This window comes from Accipiter gentilis, chromosome 12 (genome assembly GCF_929443795.1).
Source record: "Accipiter gentilis chromosome 12, bAccGen1.1, whole genome shotgun sequence".
In the NCBI taxonomy this organism is placed as follows: domain Eukaryota; kingdom Metazoa; phylum Chordata; class Aves; order Accipitriformes; family Accipitridae; genus Astur; species Astur gentilis.
In genome coordinates this window covers 19942414-19968753 of record NC_064891.1, presented here as the reverse complement: position 1 = coordinate 19968753, position 26340 = coordinate 19942414, and the positions used below count along the sequence as shown (strand labels likewise).

At 45.2% G+C, this 26340-nt stretch overlaps 1 protein-coding gene across 1 annotated transcript; it reads left to right on the top strand.

Moving 5' to 3' along the window:
• Window positions 1-2527: 2527 nt before the first annotated feature.
• Window positions 2528-26002, top strand: SETD7 (SET domain containing 7, histone lysine methyltransferase). Its single transcript, XM_049815003.1, has 8 exons — window positions 2528-2631; window positions 7886-8015; window positions 12864-13065; window positions 15145-15334; window positions 16979-17060; window positions 18198-18315; window positions 18612-18769; window positions 19759-26002. The coding sequence occupies exons 1-8, from the start codon at window positions 2592-2594 to the stop codon at window positions 19937-19939; spliced, it is 1101 nt and encodes a 366-aa protein (XP_049670960.1). The 5' UTR covers window positions 2528-2591; the 3' UTR covers window positions 19940-26002.
• Window positions 26003-26340: the final 338 nt, after the last annotated feature.

Below are 26340 nucleotides of genomic sequence, written 5' to 3'. Positions count from 1 at the left end.
CTTAGTTCTCCTACTGTAGAAACGATAACATGCCTAGTGCCATCGCTGTGCTGCAAAAATAATTAATGCGTGAGGAAGCTGGGTACCATGGAGGGAGAAGAGCAGAAGCTCTCGTAAGTGTTACTGTTGTGTGCAGTGGAGGATAGTAAATAGAATAAGCAAGGCCTGAGGCGGTATGTGGAAGGAACAGGGCAAAAGCCAGCACTGTAATCGTACAGCATGGCATGGGGCCCCTGGGAAAAGAGTATGTGGTTACGCAGTTAAAGGCAGGAGAACAGCTTCTACACAGAGCAGGGCACATTGCCGCTGGTGGGATATTTCTTATAGTTGAAAAACTTGTAACCGTAGCATTTTTACTGTGTGATTTTGGGCAAAAGGTAGGGGAAGAGGGTATGCTTTTAGTATGAATGCTGCTGTCCCACATCTCGATATGCTTCTGCAGATGAGCACCCACCACACAACCATATTTAAGGGTCCTGTTGATCTGCGCTTTCTTATTTGTGTGTGTAGGTCACAACAGCACCCGTTTCCTTGCTTTCTGTTGTACTTCCTGAACACTCGTTATCCCTTAGTGAAAGGGGTACCTACCGCGTGTTCCAGCTCCCAGCCCATAGCCTCATCTCCTTTCTGCTCACCAGATATGTTAATAGCTCAAGCACCTTACCTTTGATAGTTCCAATACTATGTATGCACTGAGCATCAATTAATCTCTTCAGAGACTCACAGTTAGTGAAACAAAGCAGATACATTGTGCTTGAGCACAGTAAACCTGCAGATCTGAGGAAAACAATGACTATGCCTGTTCTCGTGCCTCAGTTTCCTTTTTGGTGGGTTAAGATCAGAATTGTTTTAAGTATATGGGCTTTAAACCACAAATCTTCCCTCCTAAACGGCAAACCTGACTGTCCTTTAGTTAAATTAACTACCTATGATACAGAAACCAGCCCTTCTGTTCTGCTCAAGCTTTCTGTACATCTCAAATCTTCTCCAAAGCTCTCGAGATTAATATTTTATAAGTTCTCATGTCAATTAGGTCAAATACTAACCTCATTATCCTCCTGTTTAAAGATTTCCAAACGCTCTTTCTGCAGACATATTTAATTATTTGGTTTCTCTAAGCTGTAGCTGTCCTGTTTTCCTGGTGTGATGTTGTCCGGGACTTCAGCAGCACTGCCTGGCAGCATGTGGCTGACTTGGCGTAGACTCACAGAGTCCTTCAGGCGGGAAGGGACCCTGGGAGGTCTCTACTCCAACCTGCTGCTCACGGCAGGGTCAGCTTTGAGGTCAGATCAGGCTGCTCAGGGCTTTAGCTGGTCAGTCTTTAAAGATCTCCGAGGATGGAGACTACACAACCGCGCTGGGCAGCCTGCTACACTGCTCGGCTGTCCTCGTGGGGAGCAAGTTTCTCCTTACATCATGTCTGGACCTCTCTTCTTTTCAGTAATGCCCGCTGCCTCTTGTCCTCCCACCACTGTGAAGAGCCTGTTTTCTGGGTAGCGCTGCTGTAAGTGGTGGTGGGCTGCTGCTGGATCTCCCTGAAGCCATCTCCTCTCCAGGCTGAGAGGACAAGCCCTCTTCCCTCAGCCTCACCTCACAGAGCACACGCTCCAGCCCCAGGCTGTCTGGGTCATCTCCGGTAGGATGAAGGAGATACCTCCTGCGCTCCCAAGACAGTCGGCTGGCAGACCTAGAACACTCTGACTTTCCTTTAAGGTGAATCCTGTGTGTTGTCAAGCTGTGGTGGAGAGCGAGGTCCCTGCAGTACACTGAGGCACGTGGTGACACAGCACCGTCCTCGCGTCCCCTGGGTAAGAGCTCACAAATCGCACCCACTGCTTGGGGTTGTCACCCGTCCGTCCTGCAAAACCGACCTCCGAGATCCTGTGTGTTTTGGCAGTTAAATCCCGCAACGTCAAGAGCCGCAGGTTAGGAGCGGCTCTTGGTGAGGGGAGGGAGAAGCGGTGTCACAGTGCTTGGTCGGGGTCCATAAGGAGGCCTGCTTTAAGAGGTGAACTGCAGAAACGCCATGTGGAGCAGCAGCCCGACGCTGCTAGCCCTCTACAAGACGGGAGTGCCCCGGGGGCCCAGCCCTGGATGGGTTGGGACTTTCCTGCCGCCTGTGCTGCTTTGTGCCACGTTAGGAACGTTTTCTTCCCCAGAAATTCAATTCGCTTGAGCAGCCCCCGCCTCCCCGACAGCCTGGCTCTCGCAGGCGTGTGTGTGTGGGGGGAATCCGCTCTCCCCGCGGTGCCCGGCGCCGCTTCCACTGGAGATGACTGACTCTCACCACCACCACCACCCTCCCCTCACCCGCCGCCATTTTGTGACAGGGCGGGGAGGAGGGGGATGGGGGTCTGCGCCTTGAACCCCCCCCACCCGCCTTGCGGCCACCGCGCGCCTCGGCCACACCCACGCTCCGCCCCTAGGCCACACCCACGCTCCGCCCTCCCGCCCCGTAGAAAAGGGGGAGGCGGGGCGACGGGACGGCTCCTCCCTCAGGGGCGGGAAGGGAGGGGAGGCGGGGCGGTGCGCGCGCGCCCGCGCGGGTTACCGCGGCTGCGCCCCGCCCGCCCGCCGCCGCCGCCGCCGCCATGGACAGCGACGAGGAGACGCTGGAGGAGACCGTGGAAGGTACCTGCCCCGGGTGGCGGGGAGCGGAGCGGGCCGCCGGCACCGGCGGGCGCGGAGGGAAGGAGGGAGGGGAGAGGCGGGCGCCGGGCGGTGCCGCGTGTGAGGGTTCGGTGGCCGGCGGCGGCCCGAGAGGGGCGCCCGGGGCCGGCGGCAGCGCATGACATCAGCGGGCTTATGCAACGGCCGCGCTGCCGGCCCGCCGCCGCCGCCGCGCACGTGGCGGTGTGTGACCGGCGGCGGTGGGGCGGGGGGGGACACGGACACGGGACACGACACGACACTGCCGGAGGCTCGGGGGAGCAGCGCCGCGTGGCGGGGCCGGGCCCGGGCGCCGGTACCGGGCTGCCGCTTGGGTTGCGGCGGCGCTTGCACGGTGGGGCCGGGCGGGTCCGGCTGAGGGCAGGCGGCAGCATCCCGGTGCTGCTGGCGTAGCGCACCTCGGCTGCCGCCCGCCGCTGAGCGCTCCCACCGGGGCGGTGCCAGCCCCGGCGTGAGGCTCCCGCCCCGGAGCCCGGTGGTGACGTTAACTCCGTTCTTAACGTGGGGGGGGGGGGGGGGGAGAAAATAAAATAAAAAAAAAAAAAAAAAATTAAAAAAAATAATAAAATCGTATTTGGCCGTTGCTGCCGTGTCTCCCGTGCAGGCGGTGGCTCTCAGCCCGCACCTCCCGCCGCCTGCGGCCGGTGCCCGTTGCGGTTTGCACGGCGGGCCGGTGCCTCTCCCGCCGCACGGTCCGGTCCGGTCCCGGGGCTGCGCTGCCCCTTCGCTTCCGAGCCGGGTACCGGCAGCCGAGCCGCCGCGCGGGCCGCAGACGGTGTACCCTCGGCAGCCGCGTCCTTTAGCGCCGTGTCGAGGCTTGCCGAAAAGGAATCCTTCCTCCCGGAGCTCAGCTGGCTCCTTCGGGGATGGTCGGTGTTATCGGGGTACAGCTGCCCTTGCTCAGGGGCTGGGGCAGCGAGGGGCAGGCGCTCTCGGAGGCTGCGGTTACGTTAGCGCAGACGGAGAAGGGAAAAGAAAAATTGCAGCCGGAGGAAGTTACCCATCACGGGCACGGGCAGCAGAGCTGGCGTCGAGGCACCCGTGTGGGAGCGGGAAGGCCGGTCTGGTAGGCAATGAGCACCCCCCTTTTGTGCCAAGAGTGGAGAACTAACCCTTTAAGAGTTTTAAAAGAGAGGCACACGCCTCCGGACGGCATTACTAATGGGAACGGCGGCACGCAGCTCAACAACATGCTGTCATCCTGCGAGGCGCCGAGGAGCACGGTACGGGTTTGCCTCGTGGGGCTCTTGAACCACGCGCGCCGGCTGCGGGTGAAAGCGCCTGCTCCCCAAAGGTTCCTCGCAGGGCATTTCGTCCTGCCCGAGAGAGCGATCCTCGATTTTCAGCTGTTGGGATTAAGCACGCGACGTAAAGAGCTGCCCGTGACGAGGTGCCGGTCCTTCGCGTTGTTCGGTGGCGGGCTGTTTGTGTCTCGTGGCGGGAGGATTAGGCCTCACGGCACGTTTCTCCGAAGGAGGCATGGAGCATGGCAGCTTAGTTTAACAACAGATGCGAGCTAAGCAGCTGCTGCTAGGATCGGGATTTATTGTCTAGGTATGCGGTAACAGAGCCAAAGAGGAGCTTTGTTGCGTCAACCGCAGTTGTGAAGGGAGTGAGATTCTTCAGACGCAGGGTGCTATGGATGAGGTGTGCCCCAACAGATATGTCTTTTCCCCTCCCTTTCCTCCCCACTCCTCAAATCGAGGGATTACAGTTGGGTCTTGGGCAGAGGGTCACAGTTTTGATCCTCATATCGCAGGTGAAGCGTTCTGCCATATCATGGATTTGCCTAGTGTTTCTCTGGGCTAAGGAAACGAGTTTTTAAAGCGTGTGTTATTCAGCAGTGTCTATGAAGGCGTGTGTTTTTCGGAGTGATACAGTAGCAGGGTGCTGTTTGGGGGAGAGTAGTCTGGCTGGGTGGTTTTGCAGGTACCCAAAGGAAGTTAGAAGTACCACAGAAATCACTCTTTTTTTTTTTTTTTTTTTGGGGGGGGGGGGGGGGGGAAGGATGGGGGTTGGGTGTGGGTTTATTGGTGTTATTCCTAAAACATCCATCTGGCATCCTTGTGGCCAGAATCTCTTATTGGTGGTGCACACTGTATGTCTTCTGTTAAATAATGGTAATACTGACAGTAAAGGGCTTTTATCTTTGGTTTGTATACATCAGTGTTTTTCCTAAGTGGCCCCGTCATGCTGCATTGTGAACTAGCCCCTATTAGTGTAATTTCTTTTCTTGAAAAGTTCATCTGAGCTTAAGGAGAGATCTTGAGGGACCCTTAAGGAAGTAGCAAAAGTGAGGCTTTACAATAATTTGGAAATACGTTTACACGTTTTGGATATGTTTTCACAAATGGAGGAGAGAGGCGAGAAAGGGAAGTAGAACACTCTGCTTTGCTCCCACTGAAATAATGAGGATTTTTTTCCATTGACTTCATCTGAAACAGAATAGAGCCTAAGGCCTCAGCCGTATAGCAGAAGTTGCATCTATGTAATCAAACTTGAAATCGCTTTTTTCCCCTATTGACTAAGAGAGACTGAATGTCGCTTGTTTTGTGGGGGATTTTTTTTTTTTTTCTCCAATGGGGGAATATCTCTAGCATATTAGAAGAATTGGATTCTTTGTACTATGGCTGAGATTAAGTCTCTGTATAGAGGCCATCGGATCAAAGCTGACCATTTAAATCTCTGGGATAGTCTGTATCGTGCCGTGCAAAAGTCCTGACATGCGTGCTGTGTATATGCATGGCAGCTTTTGTGTTGGGCTTTGCATTCCAGCAAAATGTTGACAAAACTGAATAGTCACAGAGAACAAAGTTGCAAGTTTGTTGTTTTTTTAAATAGTATAATGTATCAATACTGTCAGTATATATGTATTTTTTTTTCATCCAAGTGTTTTATAGAAGTTTTGCTCCTACAGTGAGGGGAAAACTAGTACTGTATTGTTTAGGGTTTGTTAACTTACACCAGTATACCCTTCCCATATTGATAAAATGGAAACCTTTAATTTTTAATTAAATGTTGACATAGTTGTTTTGGTTCTAGAAGAGGTGTTCACATCAGAAGTTTCCCTGACCTTTTAATTAAATTGACATAACTGCTAAAACTTTTCCCTTCTACAAAAAGAGGTGTCCTAAGTGAATGGGAGGAAGAAAAGCCTTTCTTCTGTTTGGAGAGAGCAACACACCACCCTTTCTGTTTTAAAGGGTTCCTCTTCAGAGTTATTAAAAGCCTTTAGTGATGTAGCTCCCCACACACACCTTTTGCTCTCTCTTTTTCCTGTTATTTCTCTCAGCTTGGACAGTAAGCAGTGTCTGATTGGTGTTACTAACTTTTCGAACTTTTAACTGTTTTCAGTCTAGCTTGGACTGGGAACTTAATTTAAGAGCGCGGTGATGTTTTGTGAGCTGGGTGAGCTGGAAGCAAGGTGGGTTGCTACCCCCGAGAGGGACAGGTCAGCTCCCAGCTCTGCTGTGGTGGTGGGATGTGGGGTCAGCCTCCTGAACCAGCAACAAAACAACAAAGGGAGGAATTTTCTGCCAGCGTAGTGGCTTGTGCTACTTGCAGAGGGTGCTAGGCAAGCGCCAGAGCAGGAGCGAGAGAAACTTTTGGGAGCACGTGTGGGAAGGGTGAAGGAAGGAATCTTGGCTCTTGGATGAGTTCAGGTATCTCACCATTATTTTCTCCTGTACACCTTCTTTCTAGGTGCATTTCCGTACTCACTGCAACAAGTGCAGGAGATGGGTAATAAACCTCTACAGCCTTACTTTGTTACTTTGAGGAACATTCACTTAGCTCTTTTTTTTCCTTCTTCTATCTTTGTCTTGCCTTTTTTTTTTTTTTTAAATGAAATTTTACTTTGAATAGACAAAAGTTTGGAAATATATCCTGACAAAGTATCCTGTGCTGTCTGGCATTCTTCTGCAAATCATTCTTGTATTAAAAGGCTAGGGCAGGTCATGCGCCTCATAGGAGAGGACTTCTTAACCAGGTGCTGCCCCACATCCTTACCATGCCCTGTCTGTGATGTCCCCGAGGGGCTGTGAAGCATCCCAAGGAAGCAGTAGCTTACAGCGATGCGAGAAGAACACGTGGGTGTGCGTGTGCCCTCTGGGTACCCTTGTCCTCACAGAACCCTGTGGACCTGTTGCAATCGGGGCATGAATAGATGGACTTCTGAAGCCACATGGGTGGTTAGCTTTTCCCACTCCTGTCTTAATAGCTTGTTTTCTCTCTGAGCGTAGGACTCAAGGTTTGGTAATACTGAAGTGCCTCTTGCTGCCTGCGTCACCCTGGGCTGTAATCGCTCCCTGTCGCATTGGAGATTGTTTCTGCCTTTCCATATGTGTGTTGAACCTTTTCAGTTTTGCGCAAATTTGGTCAGGGAAGAGCTTGACCCAAAGCCTGTAGAAGTGGATGTCCGAATTGTCTCATCTCTAATAGGCTTTGTATGCCTCACCAAGAGACTCGGGATCAGAGGTCAGTTTTTATTTAGAAACGTGGAAGAATGTAAATGTACACTAGCTTTTATTTGGACATGAGTTTTCATGCAAAATTTATATCTGATAAAATGTCACGATGGGAGCTTGTTACACCTGCGTCTGGTGTATCGCTGTGCTTAAAGCAGCCCTGCTGAGCTTGAGCATCTTCATTCTGCAGTTGGAGCAATGTCCTGTTAACGCAGTGCTAAGGACTCCTAAGTTCTCACAGGTAAACTAGACAATTGTTTAAAACACTCCTTCCATTTTCTTTTGGCTTTGAAGAAGCAGATGGAGATGCAATAGGAGCCTTATTATGCTTTAACTTAATCAGAGCTGGCCGGTTGTATTCTGTAAAATACAGACCCAGGCAGATGAAGATCCAAGTGTGTCGTCGCTCCACTTTCCCCATGTGCAACAGCTGTAATGAGGAAAACTGATACGGCTAGGAAAGGGATCGGGGTGGGGGGATGTAGCGTGAACACATGAGAAAGGCACTGGATAGCTGCATTTAAAATACAAAATAGCAAGTTGACTGACATGTTGCAAGGGCATAGTATTATGGTGTGTTACACAAGTACAGACTTCAGTTGTACTGTATCTCTGATCACTGTTCCTGTCAAACGTTTTGGTGTGTATTACTGGGAGCTACTGCATTTCAAGCATCTACGTAATCAGAACAGGTTTGCAATTTTATATAATGTTTAATGTGTTCTTTTGCTCTTTGGATTTTATTTCAGGGCATCTAGATGACGATGGGTTGCCACATGGATTCTGTACAGTCACCTATTCATCGACAGACAGATTTGAGGGAAACTTTGTGCATGGAGAGAAAAATGGCCGCGGCAAGTTCTTCTTTTTTGATGGAAGGTAGATACTGACTCTTCAATTTTTCTTCTATATTCTGCCTCCCTGCTTGCAGTGATACAAAACTAATCTACATTGATTGTATGTTGCTGAGTTTCTGGATAAGCTTTCTCATTAAAAACTGTAGCTGGAAGGTTTTCTCTACTGCTGCTGTAGCCATACCTTTGGGGGCTTTGTATGTAACGTGATGCCTACAGTTGTTTCCTGGTGGGAAAATGCAGCGGTGTGAGCTCTTTTAGCACTGTAGAAGTTATGAACTAGTTGGAGACCGTAAAAACTGGGAGGTGGTCAGAGCTATTGGAAACCACGCTGACAACGACTTGGACTACAAAGTTCAAGTGCATAACTGCAGGTGGAATTCTTTGTTGGTCTTATAGGCCTATACAGAGACTGCAGCTGGACTGGGAGCTCCCTGTGCCAGACCTCACACACAGACATAGGACCTTGACAGAGAGGCTTACCCTCTGCTTGGTCTTGAAAATTTAGTGGTTAAAGGACTGAGTTAAATACAGGTTTTGTTCCCAAGTCTACCTAATCCTCTGCAAGTTGCTTGTGGCCCAATTTTATTTTCAGAAAAGCCCCTATAATTTCCCCTCTCTTCACTGGGAATTGAGACAGTGAAATTGGGCTAGTCTCTGCCTATGCATGTATTTTCTTCTCAGGTCTTCATTATGAACACCTTGTATGTCTTCCCCCAACTGCAGCATTTCTCTCTGCAGTTGCTCAGAACTTCCTCCAAAGGAGCAGCAGATGTATAAAATGACACGATTCTTCATGGTTTTGCAGCTGTCGGTGGCACTATGAATAGCAGCCGTTAAACTGACAGTCATGCCGGGTCTACTCTCCTCCTGCTCAGCGAACTTCTGAGCAGGAGCGGAGGTATTGTGCTGTCTCAGTGAGTCAGCTCCTTGTCTGCACTTGCCTTTGCAATTGCTTCATACTGGGGATCATGGGGTTTTTTTCATGAGAAAGATAATATATTTATTCAGTTATGCAGAAACTGATCAGGCCTCCAAGCTTGGATGAAGAAAAATCCCCACTGTTGTTGGTAATGGGCTTATTAAATCTTGTATGAGTAACTGAAAATCAGTACTGCCCAGCAGCTGACCTCTCTAAAATAGCCTTTTTTTTTTTAAGTTGGCAGACAGCATCTCTGTGGATACATGTACATAACACTTCTGTGCTTGTTGATGATCTCAGTTGCTGATTGTACAGTCAGAGAAACTGACCCACTATTTTGTTTGTAGGGTTGCTCCTCCAAGTAATCCCGGGTACAGGCAGTGCTCTGTGGGAAAACTCAGACTGCTGCTGAGCCTCTTCTGTACCGCTTCAGTGTTGCCAACTCTTCTGGTTTTGGTTTGTTTTTTGGTTGGTTTTTTTTTGTTTGGTTGTGGTTTTTTTTTTTAATTTTCATAACCCTTAAAAAATGGAACAGTTGGCTGCTGTATGACTTCAGGGTCTAGCAGAATGAAAATATACACAAATAGTCAGTAATGTGGTTTTGGAAAATGGAATATTTTTATAACTTGCCCTAAGTTTATTTTAATTGAGCTAAAGCAGCCTTAACAGAGCAGTGACTAGTTACTAAAGATACTGCAATTTACCTAGCTACTCCCAGCTAGCAAGAGTAAGCTGCTCTCTGAAGTGGATCGTTCAGATGTCATGACGTGTTGCAGGAAGAATGACCTGGCATAAAACAGGATGTGCTGTTTCCATTAACTGTGCCATGGGCAAGGCTGAGTGTTTACAAAGAGAAATGAATCCCCAAAATTTCTCGAAACGCCTCTCCCCTTACAGTATTGTGTGTAAGTTAGCCGGTTTCAGCATTCCTGGATCTGTTTCCCTCACAGGCTGCTGGTAAAGGCTGACAGCTGAACTGCTGTAGGTCTGTTATTTGGGAATAGTTGAGTCCTGTAAGACGCTGGACTGGCAGCGATGTAGGCATTCTCATTTTTTGAGTGTTGGGAAACAGGGTCGGCTGCCTTGTTTGCCTCAGTGAAAACTTTTCACTTTATTGGAATAGCTGCCCCCTTCCCGTTGATTATTTAAGGGAGTGGAAACCTGGAATGAAATATCAGTTGTCTTTCCCTCCCCCTTCAAAAATGCAACAAAAGCCAACATACTCTTTCGGAGAGAGAAGTTTCACCTCTGGCATACTCCCTGTTTTGCATCGTGTACTTGAGCTTTCATTGGTGCTAATGCTCACGGGAGTGCGCTTTACAAAACACTTTGCGCAATAACTGTGAGCAGGAGAGCTGTGTTTGGCACAGAACTGGAGCTGCTGTTCTCCCTTAACTAGAAACGCTTGTAAACTGACATCTGCCAGAACACAGTAGAGAACGGTATTATTTTTAAGAGTAAGTTTTCAATGTTCCCATATAGAGGGAAAGGTGGGAGATCAGGGAGTGGGTGATGAATGGATCAGGGTCTATCAAGGTAACTTCATACTTGGAAGCATATTGCAGTAAGTATTCACCCTCCCAGCCCCCCCAACTCTTATCACTGATTTATTTTTTAGGTAGTGGGTATCCTGGATCCCTTCTAGGCCTGGTGGATAATGGGAAGACAGTACATCTGATAAATCTTGACTTTAGTAAAACTTTACATTATCACAAATATGATAATTTGAGAAGCAAACTGGAGAAATATGGGCTAGCTCAGAGTTTGTATTAACAATATTTTGTTTATGCAAGACACAGCTTATTTATTCCTCCTCACACTGGTCAGGTCTTAATTGCAAGTATTGTGTCTGGCTGCAGACACCATACTTTGAGAGCTTAAAAAGAGAGAGGGAGAAGTGGGGAGCAGGGTGGAAATAACTCAAAAACTGTGAAAAGTATAGAAGTCTTAGAGAACCTGACTTTTTAGGCAAGGTTGAAAGACATGGAATTCTTTCTTTAGGTGTTTTTCTTTTGATTTCTGTAGATGATGTGAGAGTAGAAAAAGATGGATCTTTTGGACATTGCTTGGAGCTTAATACAGTGAAAGAAAACCTAAAGATTTGAGTTACAGTAAAAGAAAAGGTATTTTTTCCAGTGCGTAATTTAGCAACTGTTAACTTCAACTAATACCATCAAAGGTGACAAGGTTTTTTGGTCTGTTTCATTAGATAAACTGGGGGTGGCAGCTGCTTTTAAAGAGCTGTCCTACATATGGACTCTGTGTGTGTTGCCAGCTACAATGAAATTCAAATCTGGTGATCTGTGATAAACTAGAGGAGAAAGTGGTGTCATTTGTAGTTGAGTAAGTGTACAGATTTCTGGTGCTTCCCTCATCTGCTCTGCTCCTTCCCTGTGCTGTGGTGCCGTAGCTGTCTGTACAGCTCTGTAGCAACCTGGATCAAGAAATTCATCCAACTGAAAAGTAAAACAGCTTTCCTGCCCCTTCCGGCTCTTCATCTGGTTTGCATTGAGGCTTTTAATGTAGTGTATTTTCCCATGGAAGCCTCAGCCAGCTTGCCAAAGCTATGTAAAAACAGAGAGTGAAGCTTTAGAAACCAGAAAGTCAGTTCTAAGAAAACATTCCTTCCACAACTCTTGAAAATCTGTTTTGTAAAGTTTTGTAAAACACGTAGAGTTGTGTGCTCCTAGATGCTGTTTGGGCTTATGCCTTAGACATCTGCATCAGAAAAAGAATTACGCAGTGAAAGTATGTGTACTGCAGCTGTCTGTTAGCTACATATGCTGGGGTAAAAGCAAAACAGTTTGTATTTCCTTATGCTAGTTCTAACCTGAGAAAGAAATAACTGAGGAGATCCTCTTTTATGGTTATCCTTTAATTCTTTGTAGTTTCTCTCAGCAGCCTTTTTTTTAAAGGAAGCGAAGCAGATCGCAAGATATTATTGCGTTCCTTCTAAAGGGTTTGCAAGACAAAACTGAAGTGTTTCTTTGTTCAAATCCAAGTGCAGCACTAGTTCTGTTTGACAGGCCATGTTCCATTTTAATAGAAATACATGAAAAATGACAGAGCTTTTAGCAAATTCGGTACAGATTGCTGCTAAGTGTATTGCTAGGGAGTTAATGCTGAACTGGTAGCAGGTTGCGGTTTGTGCCCTGTTGTGGTTCACCCGTATGGCAGTTCGATTTCATCTCACCAGAGAGATGTCAGTAAAGGTCCAAACTGGTAGGAGGTAGAAAATCCTAACGTGGGAGTAGCCTGCTTGAACAATAATTTCTTCCTTGACCGTGAGCATCCATTCGCTGCTGTATTTGCTATCCCAGCCTATAAAAAAAGCTCAGCAATGTAATTTAGATGAATAATGCTGTGCCCATGCAGCGCACCCTGGTGAAAGGACTGCGTAAGTTGTTCTCTGCTCTTGGAGGTCCGTAGGAAAAAGTTTGTGTTTTTCATCTTGGCTTTCCAGAGAAGTCAGGTTTACCTTCCTGCCCCTCAAATTTGGTTGAAACTAGCAAGTGCATCAGGGTTTCTGACATGGGGGATAGTGATGCCTGGAGGGGGACACGGAGGAGAGACGCTGGAACCGATGTCCCAGCAAGTAAGCCCCGGCAGCTGCCACGGAACCTTCCAGAAAACCTTTCAGTCTGCCCTGCAACAGCCTGGGCTCTTGGGGAGAGGCCACTGAGAAATTGAAGAAAAGCTGTGGTTGTTGCAGTGGTGGTGTGCGTTTGGGGAGAGTTGCAGGGTACCCAGCAATAGCAAGCCAGGCATCAACAGTTGCCTCGTCCTAGGACCTGACTTTCTTGAAGGTTTTCCCTCAGCCCCTCTGTACCAATAATATGTATAAGGGCGAGCAGAAGAGCAGGGTTGTGCTGTGCCTCTTGCCAAGGCTCTGGGTTCACATCTTAGAGAGTGAATAGTCTTCCACTGCTGTTTTCTTTCTCTCTTTACCAGCACCCTGGAAGGGTACTATGTTGATGATGCCCTGCAAGGCCAGGGAATCTACACTTACGAGGATGGAGTGGTCCTTCATGGCACGTATGTGGATGGAGAGCTGAATGGACCAGCCCAGGAATATGACAGTGATGGGCGGCTGATATTCAAAGGCCAGTATAAAGACAACATTCGACATGGAGTTTGTTGGATTTATTACCCGGTAAGCTCAACCACCTGCTGTCTTCATTGCAGAATAGTACCATTAGGTAGCTTTCTTTTTTCCCCAGCTGAAACAAATATCCACCGTGACCCAGTTATCCAGAAATCAACACACAAAAATCTGGGTGGAAGATCTGTGCGTTCTGGTTTTGGATAATCCAACATACAGTTAAACCTTTTCAGTGTTGAACATTTGCCCAGTATGCAGGATTCAGCAAGGCTGTGAAATGCCGCCACTGTTTTCATCTTCCACGGAACCCAGTCCCTTGGAAGTACGTTTATGTGTATCTCCTTGGGAAGGCTGGGCTGGTGATTTTGCCACTCTGTAGTCTGACTGCAGGTGAGGAGCATGGGAGCTGTGCAAGCTGTTGCAACCTGCTGCTCTTATTTAACTAGGAGGGGAGACTTCACCCACTTCTGCAGGGTATGTTGTGAAGCCTGGCTTCGCCCAACAAATCAGATGTAACTGGTATGACAGCTGTGCCTCTGACTGGAGCGCGGACAAGTGCTTTGCTCATTAAGCAGGCTAGAATTTTATCTTTCTGATTCTTGGTAAACACTCAGATATTCCTCTGGAAATCTCTGGAGAAATTTTTGATGTGCTTTTATAACTGTGCTAGTTAGGCTGATAATGGTTGTATGGGTTTCTAGGTGTTTTTTTTTTAACGTAAATGTTTAAAATTTTAATTCCTATTCAGCCTTACACAGCACTCCAGAGTTGAACCTTTCAACCTTTACCTTGTGCTGAGGAGGGGGAAACATCTGTATGTAATTAAGCTGCTAGTCAAAACCCAATCTATTTCAGTGCTACATGTTGCACATACTTCAGTTGCAGATTCATTTCAAATGCTCACCATTGGCTATTCATTTTATTTACCGGTTTTCACTATTGCCATTAAGCATGTGTTAGAATCAACAAATGCTTGGTGTACGCTGCCAAACAAGTAGCAGCTTTTCAGTACTGGTGTATAAAATACACACAGCTGACCCTCCAGGTGATACGTCTCCTGTTTCATCTTCCAGCTGACAAAGTGTTGCTGTACCTTCTGGAAATGTGGATGTTTAGAGGTTGTTTATCATCTTGCCAGCCTAAAGGATGCAAGGTGTTTCAAAAAAAACCTTTGCTGTGGAAGCAATTGTTAATGCATGGTTCTCTCCATGATGTTATGTGCACAAATTTGTACCCAAACTTAAGGTTCACTGCTCCTTACTACGGTATGTTTGAAGCTCTTTCATCCTTGGAGTTGAACAAAATGGTGCCACTCTGAAACAGAGTCTATGTGCAGCAATCTCGATCTAAATCAGTCTGTTTCCACATCACACCTGCAGTTTTTGCTCCAGAGCCTTATTTGAAAATGTTTCCGTGTCCTTTTTGAAATAAACACCTGAAGTCATTAGACCTGTGCTAATCTATGCATCTCATTCTGCAATTCTGTAAATAGACCTAACCGGAGTTGCAGGCAAATCACAAAGCCCAGGGCTAAAATGTGTAAACCTTAGAGAGGAAGAGTGTTGCTGATGATGGCTTTCAGCAAACAGTTGTTCTCATCGAGTACCACCTGACATTGCGGGGGGATGCTGGGACAGAGAAACTCTCCAGTCATCCAGCAAATCTCTTCCTTTTTTTTAAATAGGCTCAATTCTTTTGATGTACCATGAATTAGCAGTGAGCAAGGCAGCGTTTTAATTTTTTCTTTCCTCCAGCACAGTATCATACTAAGAAAACTCAGACAAAGTTTGTATGTGGCTTTGGGCCTTGGTTTGCAGACTATTCACATAAAAAAATGGCCAATTGAAACTCAGTATTTGTGTCACATGGAAGGAAAGGCTTGGGTTTTGCCTATTTCAAGCAACACAGAAAACCCCATTCATTTCTTTTGTCAGTTTTATCCTGACTGAAATGACTTCAGCCAGCTGCTTCATGTGTCTGTTTCTCACTCACATTTTCATGATCTTGCATCTGAACTTAACTGTAGCTTAGATTACTACTTCAAAAAGTTGGGAAAACCCTTTTTCATTTACTGAACACAGTAAAGTATAACTAAATGTTCTGCCCTTTCTTTCTTCCCTGTGCTTTCAGGATGGAGGCAGCCTCGTGGGAGAAGTGAACGAAGAAGGGGAGATGACTGGAGAGAAAATAGCCTATGTGTACCCTGATGGAAAGACTGCGTATTCTGGAAGGTTCATAGATGGAGAAATGATAGAAGCAAAACTGGCAACTCTGACATCTGTAGAGGATGGGAAACCTCAGTTTGAAGTAGTACCAGGCAGTAAGTTCAGCTAACACAGAAATTTGTATTCTCGCTACCAGCTCTTCGCTGCCAACAGCTTGGTTACTGTAATGTTCCCTATTAGAGACTCTGAAGGCTGGCTGCGATGAGATAATAAGTCTATTAGTGAGAAGCCCCTTTTCTAAATTATAAAGTTGGGCAGAAAGGCACGTGGAGCCATCCCTTTGGGACAAAAGGGGAAGTGACCCATGCGGTGGTGCTGCTGAATCACGTTTCGTAACCGTAACCCTTCTCTCGCGTGCTCCTGGGCGCAGTCCTGCTCCTGGCACAGCAGCGTTGCCATCTGTGCCAGCGTGAAAACCTGCTTAACCGTGCTAATGCTGGCACAAGTTACAGGCTTTGTTTTGTTAGTAAAATAGCTAAAAGTTATTTGGGTTTGTGCAAGCGAACGCTAGCGCTGTGAATGTTCTGGCATCGGTGTGACGGGGCTGAAAGGGCACAGGGGCTGGAATTAGTGAACTAGATTCAGTCGTTGTGTAACAGTCTGATTCACCAGCACCCCTCAGACTCTCTAGTCCTGCTGATAGAAAGTGGCTGTGAAATGGTTGGGGTGAGGGTGCTGCCCTTGACCCACGTAGCCGGTGCTCCTTCTCCGGGGCGGGGGTGCCTTGGGCCTATAGTTCTGGGGTAGTTTTGTTGCTCGGAGGTGTACGTGATGTTTTGGAGGTGAGTGGGTTAAGCTGAGGGCAGGGCCATGAGTAATAATAAACAGTGACTATGCTAACGCATTTACTGTTTTGCCAGCAAAGATTGTCTCACTTGATATGAAATAAGAACATAAAACTCAGTGGAAAGGCGTTGAGAAGCAAATGCATGTGACTTTTTATTGTTTAAATCTCTCGGTTGTGATAGCAAATCAAAATGTAACTTAAAAGATAGCTTCTGAGAGGGTACAGTTGTGCTTTGTAAACAGGATTGAATTATACTCCAGAGGAAGCTGCCTTCAGCCAGAACAGACCTTGGACACCAGGGACAACGGGCTTTTATCAAACTTTGTAATATTGTGGTTTGGGTTTTTTTCCCCATCTTGCTTCCACCTGCATCTTAACCTGTCTCCCAGATGGTCCTCTGGCAGTTGATTGTAGAGGGATGTAAGGATATAATTAGAGCTGTATCACCGAGTTGCTTATTAATGGCAGGAAATAAATGACTGTAGCAAGTGTACTTTGTGATTACTGAACACTGTCTTCTGGCTGAAGTCTCTTCAGGATTTGGACTAGAAAACATTTAAAATAGTCCAAGTTTTTTTTATAATTAATGTGTTATTGAATATATAATTTTAAAATTTGCTTTACTTTTTAATTAGAGACTCTGGGAGGGTCAGTTTTGAAAGACTGTTCCAGTCCTTCTTTAAAAGTTGGTAGTTTCAATAACATATATATCACCTTTTTGTGATAATACTGCTACTCTAGTATGTTGAGCAGAAAAAATGATCAAGAAATGGTATCTCACTGAAGACTTCTTACAGGTGCGGTTCCGTTTAATACCTTTTTTTGGAAGCATAACATTTATTTCTTGCAGTCATTAAAATCTAATTTTTGAATGTCTTGATTAAGTTAAGGGTTGCATGCTTTTCAGTACTGCCAGTTAGTTTATTTCCTTTGTTGATTTCTGTTTTTTTAGGCCCAGTATACAGTTTTGACAAATCTACTTCATCCTGCATTTCTACAAATGCACTTCTTCCTGATCCTTACGAGTCAGAGAGGTAGGCTTTTTTTCTGCTCCCCCCCTTTCAGTATTGTCCATATTTCTTTGCTGTTATATCTTTAGGACCTAATTTCGCAAACTTTTTTCTCATGTAAAATTAGAAAAAGTGTGTAAGGGTTTGTGAAATGGAACCGGTTCCTGCACATCAGTCAGCATTTGACTTGTGCGAATCAGAAAGAAATTCAATCAATAAAGTTGCACTCTAGTGGATAGAACACAGCAATACTTTTTCAGAGATTAAACTAGGATGATTTCTTAGCATTTCAAAGACATTCAGTCAAGTCCTGGACTCCAGTAATAGCCCACATCTAAAACATTCTGACCAGAAAAGTACGCTGTTCCCTATTTTCTAGATGTGTGACTAGTTTCAGGTTGCAGTGTGCTGCACTTGATGTGTCTCACTGGATTGCATGTGCTGTACAAAGTTTTCTCCCCTCCATACAGATGTAGCAAAGTGGCAAGAGTAAATCATCAAGCTAGAGGAAAGTGAGATACTGTTTGTGACAAGCCTGTGATGTCAAAACATGTTCCTCAAGTAATTGTCTTACCATAGTCAGTCAGTGATACCTCTTCCATGGCTATGCCGCGGTAACACTTTTTACCTAGAATTTTAAGAGGCCTTGCTCTGTAGATATCTTGGTTGTAGTCCTTTTCTGATACTTTGAAATATCTAAATGAGTGACTAGTAAAATGCTGGCATTAATTTGCATCAAGTGCTTGAAGATCTAGGGCTTCACCTTAAACTCTTGCCCAGTGGAGTAATAATCTCTGCATGTACACATCAGCAATCTCGGCTTAGTGGGGACTTCTGGGATTCTGGTATGTTACTGAGGATGTTTCAAAGTTGAAGCCATCATTGTGGAGTAATAGTAGATTGGCACTTTAAATAATAATAATAAAAAATAATCAAACTGATAGTCAGCCCCCACTTCCCACCAAATCTTCATTTTGCCAGAATAGAGGGAACTTATGGTAGAGAGGAAGGAGAAGGAGCTGCAATTGGAGGCTTTGAATTATTATTATGTTTTATTATTGTACTGAAGTATTAGTCTTTATGCCAGTAGTGTTGTGATAATAATTCTTGAAAATGAAAACTGCAGCCAATCACTAATCCCATGCCCTTTTCCCCTTGTAGGGTGTATGTTGATGTCTCTCTCATTTCCAGTGCTGGAGAAGGGTTATTTTCGAAAATAGCAGCAGAAGCCAGTACAGTTATGTCCTTTTACAACGGAGTGCGAATTACACACCAGGAGGTAAAGGAGAGAAAAAAGTCAGTCTGAATTTTCATTGCTCCTTCTGAAATCTTCTTATAAGTAGGATTTTACACCCACCCCCTCCCCACCCTTAGGATTTAATATGATGGAGTTTAATTGAAATAAAGTGCATGTTCACTTAGTTATACATAAAAAAAAGTGGTGGTTGGTTGTTTGTTTTTAAATGACGTACAGGAAAAGCTTTAGTTGCATATGTTTGAATGTATGCTTTCAAACTGCTGGCAAAGTTGACCCCTACACACACACACACAATGGATTTTTGCCTTGGAAACTAGGTAGACGGCAGAGACTGGGCCCTCAATGGAAATACAATATCCCTGGATGATGAAACAGTCATAGACGTGCCGGAGCCCTACAACCACGCCGCCAAGTACTGTGCCTCGCTGGGGCATAAGGCCAACCATTCTTTCACTCCCAACTGCATCTATGACCCGTAAGTAGAGTCCCGTGTTTCGGGGTGGAAGCTGCAGCCCGGCAGTCTGGGCTCGCAGGGTGTCTCTAGGCAGCCGAATGAGGAGCAGCCGGTGGGGCTGGGAGTAACAGGTCCAGGCACTGACGGAGTTCCAGCTCACCTGGGCAGAGTTGGAAGGCGGCTGGCATTCCGGTTGCTTGATGTCTCTTGCAGTTTACACCATGGAGCATCTTGAAGTTTGCAACTGTCTTAATTTTGTTACAAACTTTAGGAGCCGCCTCTTGATTCTGAAATGCATAAGCACGGCTCTCTAAATCCTAGCTTGACTAGGACTGCGCTGTATTTGCTGAACTACTTGACCAGCGCTATTGATGTGCTGTCATTTCTGAAACTCATAAACCAAGCATCTTGCTGGTCTGCAAGAGCAGTTGGTGCAGAGCACTAGGAAACTTCTGATGTATACATATGTCCAAGGGTATAAATATTTTCATATCAGCATATATCTCCACAGGTCTGTCCATTTAGGTGTGTAGAAAATGGTTTTCCTTCATTAAATAAGCCAGTTCCCTTTACTGTGGGACCCTGGGAGAAGAGGTACAGAAGTATTTTATGATTGTTTGGTAGGTAACCTGTACTAAGGAAATTAAGATGAGCAATTTTCCGTGCTCTCCAGTCTGTCATAATCTATACTGTTCTCCTGTCATGCAGCTGCTTACCTCTGCAAGCCCAAGGCATGTGGCGGTGATTAACTTTATTACAAACAAGCAATGTTGCAGGACAGTTGGAAAACTTCAAATAATAGAGCTACACAAAGCTGCTTTAATTTATTGATATTTTTGCCCTTATTACTTAAAGTCTTTATAAGGTTGACTCAAAGCAATCTAGTCATCTGATGTCAGATTATGTGATATTACTCTGAACCGTGAATGACTTCTGAAGCTGTAAAAGGGGCTAACAGAGTCTGTGAATTGACGGCTAAGCCTAGCAAAGGTGTTTTATTCTTTGTCTAGGTTTGTTCATCCTCGATTTGGGCCTATCAAGTGTATCCGTACCATCAGGGCTGTGGAGAAGGATGAAGAGTTAACAGTGGCTTACGGATACGATCACAACCCCATTGGGCAAAACGGGCCAGAAGCACCGGAGTGGTACCAGCTGGAACTGAAAGCTTTCCAGGCTGCCCAGCAAAAGTGAAATGGGAGCTCCTTCTCCGTTCAGCAAACTGAAATAGAAACTTGGATCTATGCACTACCTTTATACTGAAAACTGGACAACCAGGGATTGTTCATGCTGTTGCATCATAACTTTGCATTCTGTGTTAAGAGATAAGTTTCTTGCATACTAACTAGGTTTGACTGTGTTACTCATAGCAGATTTAAAATTAGCTATTGTTGCACCAGTCTTATCTGGAGAAATTATTTAATATTCTATACGAGACGTGATATTCTTTGGTAGCTTCTGCTTTTGCACCATATGCAAAGATGCCAAAAGACTAGACAGAAAACTAAAATGGGTATATCGTTCACTTTTAGTCGGCAGACTTAGTGTTGCTCTCTATCTGCCTAGGCATTATTGTGCAACTGCATTTTGCATATATGCCACTTGTGATGATAACAGTAATATTTTGATATTCTCTAATAGTAGCATAATTTTGCCTTTTTAAACCTTTGATCTGAATCTTGCAATAGAGCAGTTTATTTATTAGCATATAGGAGGCTGGGTTTTAACTCCCCTTTCCTCTTGTCTGAACGTTGTTCTTTCTACAAATCCTCTTTTGCAGGAGAAAATCCTTTCTAACTAGTGGAAAGGCTTGTGTGTGTATGTGAGAGTGCTGTGTGTTGGTCTCTGTGGCTCTCTAAATAGTATAGCAACATGTCCAAACCTAATATTTATCTAGCCTTTATGGCTGGCTTATTTTATTTAATTTATGATTATGACACGCAAATGAAGCCGTTCTTTGCATGAAGATTTTCTGAAAGGAGAAAACGGATTCACTTTTTGAAGGACTTACAGAAGTACATGTTGTTGAAGGCAAGCACTTTACTTGCATTAGTGTTCGTGAGCTGGTTTGTGTATTTCACCTGTTAAAGCGGCCAGTTCTCAAGGCAAAAGTTCTAGCAATGAGATGCTTGCATCTCACATGAATTCTCTTAAAGGAGGTGTATGTATTTGAGGGCAGGCTGTAGTACTTGGTTAAGGAGAGCTGTATCTTTTGTATGTGTTCAGTTGACAAAGAATATAGCCTTGTAGTCGTCTTTTAGTAGTACTGGTTTAAGACAATAAATTAATATAGTATGAGATATCAAAATAAGAATTAAAAAAAAAAGATACGAAAAGATTGTTTTTGAAAGACAAACAATGAATGTAAAAACATCTCTCACTGCTCATATTTAGAAACAACAGTCAATCCATAGCTTTGTTGCAGCCAACAGTGGGGGCTTGTGAATATACATCTGCAGGGCTGTGTTCTGGGGTTTTTCAGGGGTAGGGAAATTGTTGTGCATTTTTTTCAGACACTGTACTGGTCTTGCCTAATGCTGTATAAGAGAGAAATAATGTATCATCTCGGTCTGGATACTGGAGCCCTTCTGGGACTCTGAAGCTCTCTTTTGGGTTTAGCAGCTTAGGAAAAACTCAAATGGATTTACAACACTTTCTTTAAATGTTTGTAGTTTAGAAAAGTTTGTATATATGTAACATAAATGATTTGGAAATCAGACCTACCTTTCTATTGCAACACATTTTGGTTGGTTGCTTGAACGGTTGGAGGTGTCTGGCTTTCTGCAGAGCTGGACACAGGGAGTATGTTGAGTTGGTACCTGCAAGTGGAAGGATGAGGTTGCTGGTTTGTGCAGTCTGAGAACCCTTGCTTTGGTACCTGTACAAAGTTAGGAATTATTAATAAGAACCACTCTAACGTGGGGCTCTGTTTAGTCCCTGTGACTGGTCACAAACCTTTTTCCAGCACCTCACCATTTAAGCTTGCACAAAAGCTACTCTGTGCATATGCTGAGCGGGGGACAAGCAGGCTCAGGGCTTTTTTGACACTCTTCCAGCGGTGATCTGAATGTGAGCTTTGACATCACCCATCTCCTCACGCTGGAGACTTCAGGCCATGGCTCCGCTTCTCATCCAAGGCAGGTGGCTGGCAGAGGTGACAGCTCAGGGACTCGGCTGAGTATGCAGAGACAGAACTGAGCCTCACAGGTGAGGGAGAGTCGTCAAAGGCTGATTGGCAGCACAGCTTCAGCAAATGAACCTCAAAAAGAAATATGCATGTCTTGATCTTTCCCTCCCTGCCCACAGGTCGTTTTAGATCATTGCTGTTTCAGCCATTTGCAGAAAAGAGTGCCTCTCCGGTAGGAAGCTGTTGTGTGCATCCTGTGGGTTATTCTGCCAGGACCATGAAGTCTGCAAACTTGAGGCTTGTGTTTAAGAGCAGGGAAGTGGAGAGGGAAGATACGTGACTGAACCCTGCTGTGAATGGATGGTAGCTCCTTCCACAGTCTTGATAACCTGCGTTGGACTGCTGGCCTCTTCGTGCCTGCTAGAGAACCGTGCTTAAGATGTTCTGATCTCTAGAGCTCCTTTGGCTTAATTCCTGATCGGTCTCCGATCCCTCTGCTATCTCCTCTCTGTGTGGAGTCGCTTATGTTTTAATAGGTTTGTCAGTCTTCATATTGTCTGATTTTTGAGATAAATACAAGATAGGTGCTCTTTGCACATCAGGTTTGAAGGTTGCATTCTAAAATGGGGAAATTTTAGAAGAAAAAAAAAGGCACTGAGGTAGCCTCTGTGTGTTCTCAAAAGCCATTAATTTGGTGACAGTCAAGCAGATTCTCTTGCTCTTGCGTATGCTTGTAGCCTGGTAGTATGCCACAGCTGTGGCTATTGTCTCTGTTAGCTCTACTGTCCTTTTTCTCTCTGCTCTGTTAAAATCTGTTGGTCCTCCTATAGATCCCTTCTTCAGTGACCAACCTTCTATAAAAGTCGTGATTATAAAGCTGCTTTGGCTTGATTCAGGACCAAGCCTTTTAATTCTTTGTTTTCTTTTTCTTTGTGGTCTGTTTGAGTGGAGATGGTTGGGGTGGTTTTTACCACTGGGTAGCGAAAGGGCTCAGGGCTCAGTGTGTCCTTCAGAGGTTTTTGAGAGGTGTGCGTTGGCAACCACAGGTTCAAACACAAGTTAGCTACATAACTCCAAATAATGCCTTAACTTGGTCAACGTATTGCAGCTCAGCTTCTGGGGCTCACTAGACAGCGAGACCAGCTCGGTAAAACTATTTATCAGTAGTAATGCGAGACCCACACCAAAACATGGTTTTGAGTTGGAGCAGAGGAAGCAGTCATTTTGCAAAGCAATCCATTTGAGCCTGTTGAAAGCAGCTGACTATTGGTGAATATGCAATAAGTAAAGAAGCTCCACTTCTCAGAGTCTGGCCAAAGACCTGTCCTGTTGGCACAGAAACAGCCTGTCAGCTGAGCCTGGGTGAGCGGCTGGCTCTTGGAGTACCCGTTGTGACTAAAGAATGGCATAAGAGAACCTGGAATTGCTGCTTTTTCCAGGTACGGCTCAGTTCCCAATGTCTGTCTTTGGTCTGCAGTGCTGCATGTGGCTCCTCTGTGATGAGACGGTTGTTACCTGAGCTCCTTTATGAGAAGGAGCCTGTATCAGCCTGTACTAAGGTTGCTGATTGTCTCTCTTTTAAAAAAAAAAAAAAAAAAAAAAAAAAACAAAACCAAACAAAAAAACAAACTACAAAATTTTAAATGGATCTTTCTGCTACGGCAGCACTGTTTTTTGTCACCAAGAATACAGAAGCTTAGTTTTCTGGAGGACCGGTTGATCTTGGAGACGAGAGCATGAGAAGTTACAGCTGAGAGCTACCTGCTGCTGGGTCACTCCTCTGGGTAAGAGGGAAAAGGGCTTAGGCCTAGAGGGGTTGTCTCAAGTTGAGTCTCGTGCTATAATTTTACTTTTTGGGATCTACTGAAATACCTGATTTTTCCTTCACAAGTCTGAAAAGGCTTTTTTTCCTTTTTTTTTTTTTTTTTTTGGTAATAATTAAGAAAAACCTTAACCTACATAAATACATATAAGCCTTACTGTTGAAAAAGTCAAAGGAAATACATGGATAAGGCTCTTCAGCGATCAGAGGGAGAGCTCTGATAGCTTTTTGACTTTTTCCACAGTTGCAACAACACCTGCTAGGATGGCCCGTGCTTTTGCCCAGATGCAGCAGCTCCTGGGCGACTCGTGCAGGTTTCGAGACCTTTGGGAGGCCGGTTGCTCGGCCTTGGGAGGCTGCGTGTTTTGGGAGCCACCAGGTGGTCTTTCTAGTTCAGCCTTTTCAGATGCGGAGCTTTCGGTGTTGCACGCAGTTGGCAGTGGCGGTGGTTTCTTTCCCGGGGCTGTTGTAGTACATTGCTGGTGTGGAAGCGAGAGTGCCATCAGGGATTCTCACCCTCTGCCAGGTGCTGGAGGAGCAGAGTAGCCAACGTATCCCATCTGGTCCGAGAAACTGAGAAGTGGTGGAAATTGCCGCTTTTCTCTTCCCAGTTGGCTGCCCTTGTCCTTCAGTCGAAACCGGTGCCCGCCGCTTGGTGAACTGTGCAGTGTCACTTCTGTCCCAGAGACCTCTCTGATTTCTGTCCTTTCACGCGATTTGATAGTCGTTTTGGAAAACGCTGCCGTTGCGATGAGGTAACGAGTTGTACAGAGCCGGTTATCTGCTGCTTTGTTTTCCTCTGGCACAGCAGAATTGCTGGAGCTGTGGGTGCCTGAGGAATTCACCTCCAAGCACTTAAAAAACCCCCAATTGCTTTGAAAACAACGTTGCTGAAGTGTCTCCTTACATGCTGGGGTGCTGCATTAGACGCCTCTTCCTCACGCTGCACTGTCGTATGCTGAGAGCATTTGGGCGAGGAACGCAGGCGTGGGAGCAACTTTACCTGTGGGTGTAAGTGGGCTTCACGCTCACCTGCGCCCCGGGGAGAACTTGTTCCTTTTGCTTTGTGTACTGGAAACATGAGAACTATATTTTTGGACAAAGCATTTCTAAGCAGTCTTATAAGGGATTATTTTTTTTAAAAAAAAAAAAAAGGTGCAAGATTGAGTGCATGTTTACTTGCCCCAGATCAAAGGTTTTGAACGCTAAGGTCACTATCTGTTGAATGGACCCTCCTCTTAGCCCTCTTCTGTCTTCAGGCAATTGAAGCTCCTGCCCTCTTTCCCTACCAGTTTTACTGTAACTACTTTTTTTTTTTTTTTCCAGGAGAAATATATATACAAAAATTCTAAGCAATTAAATGTTCAAGCCATAAAATCATGTGTGGGAAGACCCTCTTCACAAGTTTTAACATATTTGTATGTAAAATGATGTTTGTATGAAATATTTTCATGGTAGAATGAATATTTAAAAAAAAAAAAGTTCCAGTAAGATCTAAACCAAATTTAAAAGGGTGTCTTTTTGTAAGATGCGAGTCTTATCAATTACCAATAAGTAGATACCTTTTTTTTTTTTAAAGGGGAGATGCAACAAATGATCTTTACAATTACAAATGGTCATTTCTGCTATTTGGGAGAGTATTTATGCAGCGTTACACATGGCTGTCATAAATAATTGCAATAGCAAGGCCAGTCACCTCTTCAGGACATACCTCTCAGCTTGTCCCTCTGTGATACCGTACAAACGGTCCCATCGTTCCTTTCTGCAGATTTCCTCCTAGAAAACTTTTCCTACTGTAACTGTACTGAATTTAACTCTTGAGCTAAGATCCAGACTAAAATTGTGTATTACTTACAGTTTCTGCTGGGCCTTCTGCTATTTTAATACTCTTTAGCCCATAATTACTGGGTGTCTCTGTTCTGAAGAACTAAGTGCTAAAGAATAATCCTTGGGGTAAGCTTATACGTGTGTTAACAGTTAACCCCGGAGTATTTAACTTGTATACAGTACTTGATAGGTGTTTTATGACATTTGTACTCGAACTATGAGCCTTACTGAACATCTGTAGGTTTATTCATGACTTTTAAAAAATGGATAACTCTAAGAAAGATGTTTACATGAATGATGATTGCCCTTCCTTTGACGTTATGAATGAGGTTTTTATAGTGTGTTTGGGTGTATGTGCAAGGAAGTAAGAAAAATGTTTCTGGGGAAAAATAGACTTGACAAACATTTATAATAAGTGAATTTTAAAGATTGCTTTAATTGCGCTATGAAGGCAATGCAGATATTAAAATATTCAACAGAACTGTCGTCTCTCCTTGTTATTTGTGTGTCACTGTTTTGGGCATACTCTCGTCTCTCCCCCTTGCTTGTGTACAGTGTGGTTGCTTTGCAGCTGCGGTTATTGCTGATGCATGGGAGCAGGGTTTGTAGCACAGTTAACGCGCTTCTAGGCCGTATTATATTAATAGTGAACAAACAGCAGAACACTCCCAACACCGCTGCCTTGTGGGGTTTTTTTCTGGCACCTCTGCTGCTTTTGTTACTCGCTTCTCTTCTCAGTGCATGTAACACGGGCTTTTTAGCAGTGTTGTGGTATGGAAGAACATCCTGCCTGCGTGTGCATGCCCAAGTGTCTTTAAT

Coding starts and splice junctions, on each gene's coding strand:
- SETD7 (XM_049815003.1), top strand. CDS start 2,592: ATGGACAGCGACGAGGAGACGCTGGAGGAGACCGTGGAAG. Junction 2,632..7,885: donor GCTGGAGGAGACCGTGGAAG/GTACCTGCCCCG, acceptor ATTTTATTTCAG/GGCATCTAGATGACGATGGG. Junction 18,770..19,758: donor CCCAACTGCATCTATGACCC/GTAAGTAGAGTC, acceptor TTCTTTGTCTAG/GTTTGTTCATCCTCGATTTG.